The sequence below is a fragment of the Galeopterus variegatus genome, unplaced genomic scaffold (genome assembly GCF_000696425.1).
Source record: "Galeopterus variegatus unplaced genomic scaffold, G_variegatus-3.0.2 Scaffold2997, whole genome shotgun sequence".
In the NCBI taxonomy this organism is placed as follows: Eukaryota; Metazoa; Chordata; class Mammalia; order Dermoptera; family Cynocephalidae; genus Galeopterus; species Galeopterus variegatus.
Genome location: NW_007729108.1, coordinates 125047 through 141316, shown reverse-complemented (window position 1 = coordinate 141316; position 16270 = coordinate 125047). Strand labels below are relative to the sequence as shown.

Genomic DNA, 16270 nt, shown 5'->3' with positions numbered 1-16270 from the left:
AAATTGGGAATATTTTACAAGACTACTGCCAAGTAATTTCAAAATGTCAGTGTCATAAAAAAAAAAATGTGTGTATGGGGGGGGGAGGATGTTCTAGGTTAAAATAAGACTAAACAAAGATACCAGTTAAGTTCAATGAGTAAACTTTTATTGGATCCTAGATGTAAAAAAATATTCAAAGGTGAGAAACTGTTAATATGGATCTTAAGAGTGTGTGTGTGTGTGTGTGTGTGTGTGTGTTTACACACTGTAAGGAAAATGAAAACAATTCAAACTAGAACAGCTTACTCAGGTTCACTCTCCTCTTATATGTTACAAATAGGCACGATTCAGCATGGTTGTTAGAAACAAGTTATGTAATAGTAGTGTAATTGCATAATTGCGCATGTGGGCCTGCTTATTGACTCAGCATGTTTGTTGTAGTTACATTATGCACTTACCTTTTGGCCACTATTGTGTACTTGTAATATAAAAGAGACAGCTGCTCTGAACTACTGGTCAGCAGAGCATGGAGGGTCAGTGGAGTAGAGCAGAGCTTATATCTGAGAATAAAGCATATCTGTGAAGCTCATATCTGAAGAATAAAATGTCTACCTTGCATAAAGCTGCCAGAATCTTCTTTCAGTTACCTGACTCACGATCTTCACAGGAAGGGGCAGAAGGATCTGAGATCCAGCCCAGCACACACACACACACCCACACCCCCACACACACACTTTTAACCATACATTCTTAACCATAACGTGCATTCTTAATTCAGCAGCATCTAAAGTTACTCAATAATTCTGTACTTCTTCAGGAAAATGGAAATAATTTAGAATACTGTTACCTATCGTTCAGTTCTATGTAATTGCTAAAGCCCAACACAATGATTATTATTGCTTTATGTAGTCAGTCTTCATTCGGGTTTACATGTATTTACTTCAGTGACAGAGTAAATTAATGTAACTAATTGCTGTGCAGCTACCAAAGAAAGTTGGCCATGTGATTTTCTCAAGACAATGAACTATGAGAGAAAGTGAAATGTATCACTCTCAGTCTTTAATAACCTGCAAATGATTCAACATGTTCTAGGACAAGCAAAATGACAAAGAACCACCCCTTCAGTTTGGGCTGTGAAGAAGGCATGGAGTAGGCAGCAGCAAACCTATAGTGGTGTGTAGCATGAGGTGTAAATGCTACATTCTTGCTTTAAACCATGATGACTTTTAGGTGGTTGATACCACAACATAAATGAGCCTATGCTGACTGATAGATAAATTGATACCTAGAAGTGAGGTGCCACCACAACAAAAATATAATATGTACGCACTGACTTTGGAGCCAGGAAGGGAGATGAGACATTATTAGAAGCTGAAATAATAGAGGTTCATCTCATTCAATGACAGAACATTTGTGAAACTGTCACTTTAACAACTCATGTGGCAAATGATTCTAAATAACCCTGTGGCTTTGAGTGAAGATGATGGAAAACAAAATATTAGCTGTTTGCCATGGTTGCTACTTTCTGCCGGAATTGACAAGGAATTTTTATAAAGATGAGTTCAGAAAAGAATTGGCTATTTTGGAAGGTAAAATTAAAAGAAACATGCCAGCAATTCCAGGATTTGCAGGGCAAGCAGATGAGACATTAGAGCACATCTGCAACTGGTAGAAGATAAAATAAAAATAATTTTTAAGTGCAACAAACCCAATTAAAACTCCTTTGACAATTTCAGATTAAGATTCCTAGTGGGGTTGTCCAGTTGGCTCAGTTGCATAGAGCACACGTTGCAACAACAGGGTCAAGGATTCAGATCCCCACACCAGCTAGCCACCAAAAAAAATGTTTTTTAATTAATAAAATAAAATAAAAATCCCTCATGAATATAGATGTAAAAGTCATGAACAAATTATTAGCAGTCCATCAATATATGAAAAGGGTCAACTTCAAAATCAAGTATGCAGGAATGTGAGGATGGTTTATCACTTGAAATTAAATGTTATGTGACTCCTGGTGCTGGCCATAATTGAGGAACCCACTATAGTTTATCACTCTCACTGATTACAACTAAAAACTCCTGAGAAAACAAAAAAGCAACTACTTGAGGATTTTAAAAATATACAATTGCAAGGAACTGGAGAAGAAAGTAAAGAGTTGAAAAATAGGCAATTCACAACAGTGAGTTTCTTCATTTTTTTCTTTCTTTATCTCCTAAATTTGGCCTGAGGGAGGCCAGATTGGGAAAATGTGCAGCAAATGTGAAGAGCAAAGACACTAAGAGAACCTAGTGTTAATGGCCAGAGGACAGAGAAAAGCAATCCCCATGAGTAAAAGGTGTATGGTGGGGATCTCTATTTTATTTTTTACTTTTTCCAGACATAAATTCCAGACTCACCCCCCTGCTGAACATGTGTGGAAAAGACACAAAGTGTCTGAAAATTGAGCTATGTTATGACCACTACTCAAGGCCTTCATGAATCCTAAGTGACTCATGTGAAGGGCACATCCAAAGAGTGTAACAAGGACATTGAAAACTGCACTGACATTGAAACCACTACTGGAACGATTTATGGTCTGAATATAACCAAGTTGCTGGCATTCTAAAACAAAAAACTAACATCGTCCAGAAGATTTTAACAGGACAGAGTCTCACAACATAATATTCGAAATTTCCAGGATACGGGCCGACCCCGTGGTGCCCTCGGGAGAGTGCGGCGCTGGGAGCGCAGTGACGCTCCCGCACGGGTTCGGATCCTATATAGGAATGGCCTGTGCGCTCACTGGGTGAGCATGGTGCGGGCGACACCACACCAAGGGTTGCGATCCCCTTACCGGTCACGAAAAAGACAAAAAAAAAAAAAAGATTTCCAGGATACAATACAAAATTACTCAACAAACAAAGAACTAGGAGAATCTAACCAATTTTAAGGTGAAAAGACAATCAACAGATGCCAAACCTGTGATGACCAATGCATTAGGAACATCAGGGAAAAAACTAAAGCAACAGGTTTTCAGTATAAACACAACAATGAAGAACCAAATGGAAATGTTACTATTGGGAGAAAAAAAATCTGAATTAAATATTTATTATAGCTACTATATAGCAGAATTAAGATGCCAGAGGATCAGTGAACTTCAAGAAACAGCATCAGGAAATTATTTTTACCCTGATCATAGTTACTAAAGTGTAAAGATGGAATGTTTATGTATTTTGATGCAGCTCAAAAAATAGATAGAACCTATACAGATATGAGGGGAGAAGAATATTATACATACACTTGAGCATGACATAGGCTCTTCTGATTGAATCTCTCCCCTTGCTCCTAATCTTCACAATAGTAATAATAGCCCTCATGAATTCTTCCTTTTATTACCTTTTTCTCCTTTCTAGTCTATACATGTCTATATATAGAAAAATATAAATGTTTTATATATTTTTCAAATTTAATAAAAGGTATTTTATCAGGGTTCAGCAGGAGAGAAATCATACCAGTAATCTGAAGAATTCTCAACAATTAAAAAGTAAACTATTAAGAGGAGTAAAAGAGAATTCCAAGCAATACAGAAATAGCAAGTGCAAGAAATAGCTACTGCTATGAATAAAATATCACATTTGTGCATTATCAAAATAGTTGTTACACACAGTCTATACTCCTTTTTCTGTTTGGGTTAGCTTGTCAGCAAAATGAGATGTTTCTTCTCCTATCCGCTGTTACACTGCTAAGCACCATTGGTATGGGATCCAGAGCATACTTCAAAAAGCAGATATGCAAATTGTTTTTTCTCAGTCTGCACTGCAGAGGCATGATGAGTGTGAGTATCTGCCTGGATCTTTTCTCAGGCTGTCTTCATGGAGTTACATCCAAGTTACAAGATGTTGTAGATGGAATTGTGTCCCACCTCCCAAAAAAAGATATGTTGAAGTCCTAACCTCCAGTACTTCAAAATATGACCTTATTTGGAAACAGAGTAGTTGCAGATGAGATCAAAAGTTTCTTAGACAGAAGTAGATCAGAGGTTACCAGAAACTGGAGGGTTAGGAATAATGTGAAGTTATTACTTAATGGCACAATGTTTACATTTAGGATGACAAAAAAGTTCTGGAAATAGATTGAGATGGTGGTGGTAAGACAGCATTGTGAATGTAATTAATTCCCCACAATTTTATGTTTAAAAATGCTTAAAATGGCAATCCTTATATATATTTTAGCATGATATAAAAATAAAGAAGTAATTCATAATGAAGTACAATGGATTTCTAACCCAATATGACTGGTGTCCTTATAAAATGACAATGTGAAGACACAGATGTAGACAGACATGTGAATGCAAAGATAGAGATTGGAGTTATGCAAATAATGCCAGAGATTGCCAGCAAATCAACAGAAGTTAGGAATATGCAAGGAAGGTTTCAGCTTTCAGAGGGAGCATGGCCCTGCCAACACCTTGGTTTCAGACTTACAGCCTAATTTGTTGTTTTATGCCACCCTGTTTGTAGTACATTGTTACAACAGCCCTAGGAAACAATATACTAGGTTTTCTGGGGGAAGCAGTGAAAAGCACATCTGATCATATGTACAAACCACATTCCCCATTTGAACAATACCACCAACAGAGGTGACACTTTAATCTTCATTTCTTTGAAAACAACAGCTTCTACTTTTTCAAAACTCAGCTGGGGACAGAATAGTTGCAATTACTAATCACTCTTAAGCCTCACTATTTTTAATGGATTTTTTTCTGACTGATAACTAGAAGACAATTTGGTTTTCAAAACTTATTCAAATGGCATAAAAATAACTACCAGATTCATTTGCATATATGAATAAAGTACATATATGAGTAGAGAAAAAAATACATTGGTATTAGAGTTCTTATTTAAACTTAAACATGATTGTTTCCATTGCAATTTATATGATATATAAAAATTTACAAGGATGTTGCATTCTGTTGAAAACTACACATACAAACTGAAATAAGAATTCCATTATAGATCACTTTCTCTCATCACCTCATAAAATTTGAAAATCATTATATACATGTTCTACAAAAAACACTAAGACACAAAGCAAACACATACATCTAGGACCTTAAGTTACTGCTTTGACTATCACATATTCAGACATGTAACAAAGTGTCATTTAGCATACTGAAGTTTCCTGCTTTTCATAATCAACTACTTTGTGTTATGTTTTCTATAAATATATGATAATATGGCAGGATCAAAACTTTTATTATAAAATTATTTATATGTAAATCACAGTTATATGCAAATAACTATTATTACACTTTACTATTTCTCCTCAATAAACATTCTGATGCACACTGAGTTTAGACTTTATGCCAGAGGCATTCCTACCCACAAGTCTTTAGTCCTCTATATTCTTTGTTAGGAAAATTCACTTGTTTGGAAGATAACCCATGAGTCGCAGCATTCATAAGGTTTTTCCTCAAAAATTGCCTATTTTATGATGGCCTATGCAAAAATATTTGTTGTACCAACAAGATTTCATTTCTCATGACATATAATGGTATTTATCTTCTAAAGATTTCTACCTTTCAATTGATTCATACTGTCTTTCTCTAATGAAATATGGGGCTACATTGTTGGGAGACAGTTTTTCCATGTTCACTGCATTTAAAAGATCTCTCTCCTGGATAAGTTTTCTGATGATTCTAAAGGCTAAAATTAATGGGAAAGTATCCCAACTTTCTGTGCATTCACGGGTTCACTCTTGTGTGAATTCTCTTATATTCACTGAGATTTGACATCTCACTGAAGTCTTTCCAGCACTGTGTTCCTGACATTTCTTTTTTGTATGAATTTCCTAATGGGAAGTGAGAAAGAATTTTGACAGAGAAAGTTTTCCCACATTCACTACACAGATAAAGTTTCTCTCTGCATGATTTCTCTGTTGAACACTAAGGCACTACTTCTCAAAAAAGGATTTCCCATACTGACTCCATTAATATGCTTTCTCTCCTGTGTGATGTCTCTGATGTCTAATGAGCTGTGACTTCTGGTTGAAGATCTGACCACATGGAATGCATCCATAGGGCTTTTCTCCAGTATGGCACCGTCGATGGATAATAAGATGACTTTTTTGGCGGAAGGCTTTTCCACATTCATTGCATCCATGGGGTTTCTCTCCTGTGTGAATCAACTGATGCCTACTAAGCATTGCCATACTGCTAAAGGCTTTTTGACATTCAAGACAAACAAAGGGCTTCTCTCCTGTATGTGTTCGCTGATGTACAATAAGCATTGCCTTTCGTATGAAAGCTTTTCCACACTCACTACATTCATAGGGTTTCTCTCCTGTATGAGTTCTGTGGTGGACAATGAGATGTGACTTGTCTATAAAAGCTTTTCCACATTCACTGCATTCATAAGGCTTCTCTCCTGTATGAATTCTCTGATGTGTTATGAGGGATGATTTTTTATTAAAGGCTTTCCTACATTCCCTGCATTCATAAGGTTTCTCTCCTGTATGAATTCTTCGATGAACGACAAGCTGTGAATTGTCTATAAAAGCTTTTCCACATTCACTGCATTCATAAGGCTTCTCTCCTGTATGAATTCTTCGATGAACGACAAGCTGTGAATTGTCTATAAAAGCTTTTCCACATTCACTGCATTCATAAGGCTTCTCTCCTGTATGAATTCTTTGGTGTGTTATGAAGTGTGACTTTTTATTAAAGGTTTTTCCACACTCCTTGCATTCATAAGGTTTTCTTCCTGTATGATCTCTTTGATGTACAATGAGCTGTGATATGTGTATAAAAGCTTTTCTACATTCACTGCATTCATAAGGCTTCTCTCCTGTATGAACTCTCTGATGTGTTATGAGGTGTGAGTTTTTATTAAAGGCTTTCCCACATTCTTTGCATTCATAGGATTTTTCTCCTGTATGAATTCGCTGGTGAACAACAAGCTGAGACTTACTACAGAAGGCTTTTTCACATTCTCTACATCCATAGGGTTTATCTCCTGTATGAATTCTTTGATGGATAATCAGATTTGACTTCTGCATAAAACCTTTTCCACAATCGCTACACTCAAAAGGTTTCTCTCCTGTATGTGTTCTGTAATGTAATCTGAGCTTTGTCTTCTCCCGGTAAGCTTTTCCACATTCTTTACATTCATAGGGCTTCTCTCCTGTATGAATCCTGTGGTGTAGGATGAGATGATACTTTGTTCTGAAGGCTTTCTGACACTCAGTGCATCCATACAGTTTCTCTCCTGTATGAGTTCTCTGGTGCAGAGTGAGATGACATTTTGTACTGAATGCTCTTTGACATTCACTGCATCTGTACGGCTTCTCTCCTGTATGAGTTCTCTGGTGTATGGTAAGCTTTGACTTATATCGAAAGGATTTTTGACATTCACTGCACTCATAAGGTTTCCTTTCTGTGTGAATTCTGTGACGTCTTTTAAAATTTGTCGCCATGCTGAAAGCCTTTACATATAAATTACGTTCATAGTACTGGCCTTGAGGGTGGGAGTTTTCATGTTCAGTACAGAAAACTGATTCCTCCTGAGCATTTAATTCATCAGAGTTCATTTCTGCATGGTTTTTACTTGGAAAATTTGAATCTGAATTTTGTTTCAAACTTAATCCTCTTGAGTCACATTTACAGGGTCTTTCTCTGAATGGAACAAAGTTGCTCGGAGAAAATATTTTTCTCAATGTATTATTTTTACAATCTCTCTCCACAGGTTCATCTCTCTCAAAATCTTCCCGATACCAATCATAAACTTGCCAAATTACTTCTAGAGAAAAAAAAAATCAATAAATCCTACCATTATCATGAAATGGAGAGGGATAGAATCTCAAATATCCAAAGAGAATTCAGAAAGTGATCTAGCAAGTATACAAGATAAGCCTGAGACATTCAATAAGAGAAACAAATAATAAGTTATGAACTGTGGGCAAGGGGTCATCAAACTTGGAAAATATCCTATGAATACTTGAAAGCATAATAGAAGAGTTATATGAATATTAATAGGAGGTGATGAGGGTGGTTGTGTCTAACAGAAGAATGAAAAAGAAGCAAAAGAAGAATGACTAAACAAAAAAGCAGGGTCCAAATAAAACAGTTAAGGATCTGATTCAGAGTAGGTAAAAGGAGGCACATCTTCTCCTAGGAGTCATATATGGAAGGATGGTGCTATGGTCTAAAGAGGTCCCCCAAAATTCATCTGTTAGAAACTTAATCTCCAATGCAGCAGTGTTAAGAGGTGGGGCCTAATAGGATGTGTTTATGTCATGAGGGCTCTGCCATCATAAAAAGGGCTTGTGAGCATGGATTTACTCCTTTTTCCTCTTCTGCATGTGAGGATACAAAGTTCATCCCTACTGTCCTCTGCTTTTCACTATGTGAGGATGCAACAAGAAGGCCCTCACCAGACACTAGAGGCTGGCACCTTGATCTTGGATTCGCAGCTCAATGACTGTGAGAAATACATTTCTGTTATTCATAAGTTACCCAATCTCAGGTATTTTGTTATAGCAGCACAAATGGACAAAGGCAGACTGTAAGAGGAGGATAGATCATTCATATTGCAGACCTCTTTTCACTCACTCTAAGTCACCTTTAAAGGTTCCGAGATGATGAGAAAAAGTATTAAAATAACAAGGGTTGTAACCCATCAACAGCCAACTGGTACTTTGCTTTTCACTATCTCCCACTGCATTGGTTTCACTCACCTGGACTGCACTGACTTGGGAATTCCCTCTCTATTGTTCCTTGTTCTCCTTTCTCCAACTGGATCACTGCTTCTGGCTTCGTAGCTTGATAACCTGTTAAGAGGTAATCACAGAGAACCTGAGCAGTATTAAAACCTATAAGAAAAAGTTCTGTTTCAGGGAATGCACAATTTAAATCTTAGCAAAATAGAAACCTTTCATTTGGAAAGTGAAAGTATGTACAGTCACTGTATGATCACAAAGAAAATAAGTTCTAAAAGTCCAAGTGCAAAATCATTGAGGATAACAGAGTATCCATAAATTGTTGCAATGGAAAAAACACAGGCAATTAATGGGCTTACACTGAGATATTTAGGAAAATTGTCTTTACCCAATGACATTAAGTTGCTATAATTTTCCAACATTACATCCTGGTAAAGGTTCTTCTGAACAGGGTCTAATAGCTGCCACTCCTCCCAGGTGAAATCAATGGCCACATCATTGAATGTCAATAAGCCCTGTAACAACAAAATCCTTTTTAACTTGGAGATAATATACTGGGGCAAAGTATAAAAGACCTTGTAGGGAAAACAGAGGAAAATGGTCAGGGCCCCTCAGATGTTCAGAATCTTGCCAAGCATTTGACAAAAATATGCACATGCACCCAGGTGTTCCTTGGCTATTGTCTGATGTAGATGCACGTGGGCACTTAGGTGTCCTGAGTTATGGACTTAAGTATAAAGGATGAGTTGCTCTGATCCACAGCACCCCTTGCCCCCAGGGGGGCCACAGGGAGGCCGCTACTGCTGCTGGAGGCTGTTGCTGCAAGCTGTTGTTGCCAGTGCCCCCAGGATGCCTCAAGAGGCCACCACCACTGCTGCCTCTGCTGCAAGCTGCTTTTGCTGTAAGCTGCTGCTGCTGCTGCTACTGCTGAGGACTGAGCTCGTGTTGTCTGCCAGTGGCTTCCCGGATCTTTCCCAATTACCTAGCATGGACCTGCATGTGAGGGGTCTATGACACAGCCTGGCATGTGAGGGGTATGTGACCCAGTCTGTACAATGGGTTTGAAGGGTCTGAACCCTAGCCCTGACAATACAAGTGGAAACTTAGTATACTAAAATAATGAAATGTTTTGGCTTTAGTTATGAAATGCTTTAGCCATACGATTAGCATAGCTACGGCCCTAACCCAACAAGTGGCGTAGTCATGTAGTTTTACAGACATATAGGACATGGTTCTCATTATTTTTACTATGAAAATTTATGAACGAAGATTGTTCTGCATCTAGTTTTGATTTACACGTTGTGTGTGGATTCCATTAAAACAATTCTTTGTGCATTCTTCACTCACTCCTTTACTCTTTATTTATTCATACAATGTTAAATGTCTCTTAAACCTTTGAGCTACCTAAAAACCATCCATAACCCAGCTTAGCAGCATTTAATGTTACCCACTATACATATTGCAATAAAAACATAAATAAAGCATGGTCCAGCCTTCAAGTAGTTTCTGATCTTGCAGAGAGTGGGAAATACACTCCTCTGTGGAGAGTTTATATATGTCAAAGTATTAAGGTTAAACAAGGGTTATGACAGAGGTATTCTATAGCTAATTTGTGGGCTATCATTTCCTTAAAAGGAAATAATAGTTCTGAAAAAGAGGTCAAGATGGGCATACACTTCGCATGATTAGTAGTGTGTTTCACAGTCAGAAATGGAAGAGATGGGGGACCAGTGTCTTTCAGAAGACAGCAACATGTGTAAAGGTATTAAACACTATTCTGGGTTTAAGGAACTGCAAATACAGGTTGAGTATCCCCTATCCAAAATGCTTGGGACCATAAGGGTTTCAGATTTCAGATTTTTTTGTATTTTGGAATATTTGCATATACATAGCAAATTGATCATCCCTAATCCAAAATCCCAAAATCTGAAATGCTCCAATGAGCCTTTCCTTTGAGTGTCATGTTGGCACTGAAAAAGTTTTGGATTTTGGAGGATAACGGATTTTGGATTTTCAGATTAGGGATGCTCAAAATCTAATTTAGTGAGACAAGAAAAGAGGCTGAAGAGAAAAGATGCCCATGTGAGAGGCAGTAACAGGTTTTGGAGCAAGTGCACACATTTTCCACCAACAGCTGGTAACCCCTGCAGTGTTTTTCATATACAAAAATATGTTATACTCAGAATTATGTTTTAGAAATTGATTGTGCTACATATTAAACCATGATGCTCATAAAAGAAAACAGAGAGCTCTTACTATATGCTGTGCATCATTCTAAACATTTTACATATATTAACACAATTATCTGCAAAATAACCCTTAAGTAAGCACTATTATCTCCTTTTTACAGATAAGAAAAGATTTTCAAGATTTTCTAGCTGTGCCTTTTATATCTTTTATAGAGTCACTTGGAAGATGACTTTACTGGACTCATTCTCCCATTTCTCTGGAACAGAAAACCTGAAGAGTAAGAGGAATACCAAAGACATTTCTTTACACTTAATGTCCAGGAAATATTTACTGACCTCAAAGAATTCATGTGCTTCCTCTTTCTGAACAAGGTAAATCTTTTTTAACTGTTTTTATTCACTTGTAATGGTTGCCAGTATTACCACAGAAGTGTTTGAAACTTAGTTCTAGATCCTGCTATTTATGTGGCAAATTTCTAATTATTAGCACCTTGTAAGACCCTCATACACAGTTAGAACTCTCTTCCTGATTAGCTACTCTTGATAATTTATTCTGTCTCCCAGTCTTAAGCATACCCCTCTCAGCCATTGTTTATCTATCTACATTTATCTATCTACATTGTTCTCTTTGATTGTACATGCTGTTATGAACATCCACAAATCTACAGAGAAATAAACAACTCACCTGCAGCTCAGTCATTTTCAGCAGCTTTCAGGAAATGGCCAGCAATTTTAGTATCTGTCCTGAAATTCTGGTAATGTCTCATCAAGGGTGTCCTAAGCAAGGATGAATTTCTGGACTTAAGATCTACTTTTTTTCCATTAAAGGAGCTGCCTTATTCTAAGATGCCAGCATCTACAGATTCAAACAAAGATTTGTTTGATGTGGAAATAATAATAAAAGCAAGTTTCAATACATGCAAGGGAACATTTTTTCTTTGTATTACATTATTTTTTAAAATTGACAAATACAAATTGTATATATTTATCATGTACAACATGTTGTGGAATAAGTATACATTGTCAAATGGCTAAATCAAGCTCATTGACATATACATTACCTCACATCACATACTTACCTTTCTTTTTTTGTGGTGACAACACTTAAAATCTACTCTCTTAGCAATTTTCAAGAATACAATAATCTTTTTTTTTTTTTTTTTTTGTCTTTTTCCGTGTCCGGCAACGGTTCGCAACCCTCGGTGTCGCCCCCGTACCGGACCGGGACTGGCAACGGGATCGCAACCCTCGGTGTTGCCCCCGTGCCTCGCTCAGCCAGTGAGCGGGAACCGGTCTGTATGTGGGATCCGAACCCTCGACGGGAGCGCCGCCATGCTTCTCAAGCGGCGCACTAGCGCAGTGCGCCACCGGGCCGGCCCAAGAATACAATATCTTCTTATTAACTCTAGTCACTGTGGTATACAGGAGATCTCTTGAATTTATTCCTCCCACCTAATTGAAATTTTGTATTCTTTCACCAACAGCTCCCCAACTTCTTCCCCTCCCCCCCAGCCCCTGGTAATAATGCAGTAGTAGTAATTCTACTCTCCACTTCTATGAATTCAACTTTTTTAGATGCCACATATAAGTGAGACCATTTGGTATTTCTCAGTGCCTGGCTTATTTCACTTAACATAATGTCCTCCAGTTTCACCCATGTTGTCACAAACAAGAGGATTTTCATCTCTTTATGGGTAAATAGTATTTCATTGTGTATATTTACCAAATTTTCTTTATCCATTCATCTACTGATGGACCCTTAAGTTAATTCCATGTTTTGGCTACTGTGAATAATGCTGCAATAACACAGGAGTGCAGATATTTCTACAAGATGCTGATTTCATTTTGTTTCAATACATATATCCAGGAATACATAATCCCAGTAGTGGGATTGCTGAATCATATGGTAGTTCTATTTTTAATTTTTTAAAGAACCTCATACTGCTTTCCATAACAGCTATACTAACTGACATTTCCCCAGCAGGGTGCAAGGGTTCCTTTTCTTCCACATTCTTGCCAACTTTTTTGTTATCTTTATTTTTTCCATTGTAACAGGTGTGAGGTAATATCTCATTATGATTTTAATTTGCATTTCTCTGATGGTTAGTGATGTTGAACATTTTTTCATATACCAGATGGCCATCTGTATGTCTTTTTTGGGGGGAAGGGAAAACTTTTTATTCAGATAAGGGACTGCTTTAAGCATGTTACTGTCTCATTTAATCTTCATAACAACCCTATGAGATACCGACTATGATTATTCCATTTTAGAGAAAACCAAGAAAGGAAAAGTCAAGCATCTAGTTGTCTTCAAACAGAGTCTAAGGGTATTGCCTCAGTAATAAAGACAAAGGATTTGTAGAAAAAAAGACAGTTTTGGACCCACCTAACAAGAAGTTTAAAAGCAAACCTCAGTTGAGTTGAACCATTTCCAAGTAACTTAATTACATTCAAGAAATAGAAGAAAATTCAGCAAATAACAACGTAAAACTGCCAATGTCTGACATCCAATCAAAATTTACCAGAAATGCAAAGGAGCAGGAAAATAAGATCCACTGCCAGGCTGAAAATCAAGAAAGAGAGACAGACCAAAAATCACAAAAGTGATAGAAGTAGCAGACAAGTACATTTAAAATGCTATTTTATATATAATCCATATATTCCAGAAGTTAGATAAAAGAATGAGCATGATGAGAAATAAAATGTTTAACAAATACTCTCAAAACGATTGGATATTCATGTTTACCTCACACCACATACCTAAATTAACTCCAAATGGATTATAGATATAAGAATTAAAACTACATAACTTCTAGAAGAATAGAAAAATTTTAAGTGACCTTGGATTAGGCAAATATTTCTAAAATAGGAAGCAGAGTAAAAGAAATAATTCAAAAATTTAGACTTCCTAAATAGTAAATAAAAACTTTTCATCTTCAAAAGATACTATTAATAAAAGTGGAGAATTAAGCCACAAGTTGGGATAAAATATTTGCAAAGTATATACCTGACCAAAGGACATCTGCCTCCAAAATATAAGGAACCTTCCCAACTTAATAAGAGAACAAACAATCCAACATAAAAATAAACGACAGATTTGAACAGATACTTTATCAAAAGATGGAGGACAAATCAAGTATATAAAAAGTTGCTTTAAGTTGCATAATTATAGCAAATTTAAACCAAAAGAAAATATTGCTATGCACATGGTGGAATGGCTATAATTTTAAAAACTGATAATACTAAGTATTGACAAGAGTGTGGAGTAACAAGAACTCTCATGAATCGCTGCTGAAAATACAAAAGGTACAGCCACTTTGACTTGTATGTGAATGTACACTGCATCTTTATAATGTCGAAAATCTACCAAAAGAAAAAAAGCCCATCAACTGGGGAATGGATAAACATACTGTGGTATATATGTACCACTGAATATTACCCAGCAGCAAAAAGGAACAAACTAATGATACATGCAAAATCATTATTCTTCCTGAAAGAAACCAAACACCAAAGACTGTCTACAGTATAATTCAATTTGTATGAAATATTAGATATATGTAACTACAGAAAACACATAAGTGGTTACAAAAGAGAAGATGGGGGGGATGGGCCCAAATGTAAAGGTGCACAAGGAAGCTTTTGGGGCTGATGGAAAGGTTCTATACATTGATTCAAGTGTTAGTTAAACAATGGTATATATTTGTGAAACTTATGGAATTGTATGAAAAATTGATGAATGCTGCAAGTAAATTATACCACAATTAAACTAACCTCTTGCCTACAAAAAAGCAAAACAAATACAGACTGTCTTCCTCTGAAGACAGCCTGTATCCTTAAACTCTGCTATGCTATGAAAGTCTCAGCTAAAATCTAAAATCCACGATTTTCTTTTTGAGACTTCATCTTCACACAAAACTCCAGCTGGATTTCCTAGGTTCTCCTACCAGTGCTGATTGTTAAAGAATTAACTCTGGCTGTGAATAATTAATTTCACACTGAGGGAACCTGCTTCCCCCTTACTCCCACCCCCACCCCCATCATAGGAGGACACAGTGAGAAGGCAGCCATCTGTAAGCCAAGAAAAGAGCCCTCAACAGAACCCAACCATGCTGGCACCCTAATCGCAGATTTCCAGCCTCCGGAAGTATAAGAAAACAAATTTCTCTTGTTTAAGCCACTTAGTCTACGGTATTTTGTATGACGGTACTTTCCCAGTGACTTCAAATACACTATCTCACTCCGTCTTTGAAACACACCCACGAAGTGGATACCCCCAATTTATTTGAATAGATAAACTGACATAGAACTTGGGTACCTTACCCAAAGTCACACAAACAAATGGCAGAACTGTCACAAAGCTGGGATTACAACATTATTCCAAGTGTGTACAGTTGTGCGCGCACGCAGGCGCACACAAGGCATTTATGGCACGATTTTAACAATGCATGGATCTAGGTGGTGGGTATACAGGTGACCATTTTGCTATTCTTTCAACTTTTCTGTATGCTTGAAATTCTTCAGCATAAAACACTGGGAAATATAATACGCCCGTGCTTAGTACAGCACCCAGATGTCCGTCCACCATATGCCGCCTCACGTTCCAACCGCACCAGCCTCTCCCACGGATGCCCATATTCCCGCCTCCCCGCCCCCACCCCCCGTCATTCACAGCTCCCCAGACACCTATTTTCACATGGACATCACGGGCCCTCTGGATACTTAAACTGGGACCACTGGACCCTCAGACGACTAACCCTGATTCCCTGTCCTCACCAACCATACTCCGATGGCCCCCTCCATCATCTCCCAACGCCTTCCTCTCCGGCTGGGAAGAAAGTGCAGAGCCCGGCTGTCACCGCCCACAGAAACGGCCTTTCCCCGCTTCCTCGGTCCTCTCCTGTAAACACGACGCCGCTCCAGGCTGCCCCAGACTCAAACAGCCCCGAAGCCGCCTTCAACATCGGCCCCTTTCCAGCACCCGCCACAAACCACATTCCAAGTCACGGAGTCCCCTCGCCGCCCCCGGAGTATTAAAGTCTATTGCAGAAATCAAATGTCATCTCAAAGTCGAGTACTGTTATTACGCCAGGCGAGGCGACACTCCGACACACCACTTCTGCTTCCGCTCACGGGGCCGGCTGCCGGCGCCCACGCTACTGCGCAGCCTCAGTAGCACTCCGGAAGGCAGGACTCCGCCCACAAACGCAGATCCTGGTTCCCAAAGGAACAGTCTGTCGTCAATATGGCTGCGCCCATGTATTGCGTTGTGTTGGGAGAGGCCATCTTGGAAGGTGTGCCGTACAGAGAGCAAGACAGCCATTCCAGGCCACCGAGTTCAGCCGACGAGGTAGGAAAGCAGCAGCTATCGCCTGTCCTCCCACCTCCGCAGCCGGAGTCCGTGTAGC

The 16270-nt window shown here is 38.2% G+C and overlaps 1 protein-coding gene and 1 pseudogene across 3 annotated transcripts; one reads left to right on the top strand and one right to left on the bottom strand.

Annotated features, from left to right (window-relative positions):
- Positions 1-3413: 3413 nt before the first annotated feature.
- Positions 3414-15933, bottom strand: LOC103599536 (zinc finger protein 260-like). 3 transcript variants are annotated; one of them, XM_008583690.1, is made up of 6 exons: positions 15639-15933; positions 13252-13428; positions 11551-11721; positions 9065-9191; positions 8695-8787; positions 3414-7757 (listed from the first exon to the last, which is right to left on the bottom strand). In XM_008583690.1, the coding sequence occupies exons 3-6, from the start codon at positions 11563-11565 to the stop codon at positions 5950-5952; spliced, it is 2043 nt and encodes a 680-aa protein (XP_008581912.1). In that variant the 5' UTR covers positions 11566-11721; positions 13252-13428; positions 15639-15933; the 3' UTR covers positions 3414-5949. The 3 variants fall into 3 exon arrangements, with proteins under 3 accessions (XP_008581912.1, XP_008581913.1, XP_008581911.1); XM_008583691.1 differs by lacking the exon at positions 13252-13428 and having other exon boundaries at positions 15620-15933; XM_008583689.1 differs by lacking the exon at positions 15639-15933 and having other exon boundaries at positions 13252-13599.
- The window catches only part of LOC103599539, a 39259-nt pseudogene continuing 38479 nt past the window's right edge, over positions 15491-16270 (top strand).

Coding starts and splice junctions, on each gene's coding strand:
- LOC103599536 (XM_008583691.1), bottom strand. Junction 8,788..9,064: donor TAGCAACTTAATGTCATTGG/GTAAAGACAATT, acceptor ACCTCTTAACAG/GTTATCAAGCTACGAAGCCA. Junction 7,758..8,694: donor CCCAAGTCAGTGCAGTCCAG/GTGAGTGAAACC, acceptor TTTTTTCTCTAG/AAGTAATTTGGCAAGTTTAT.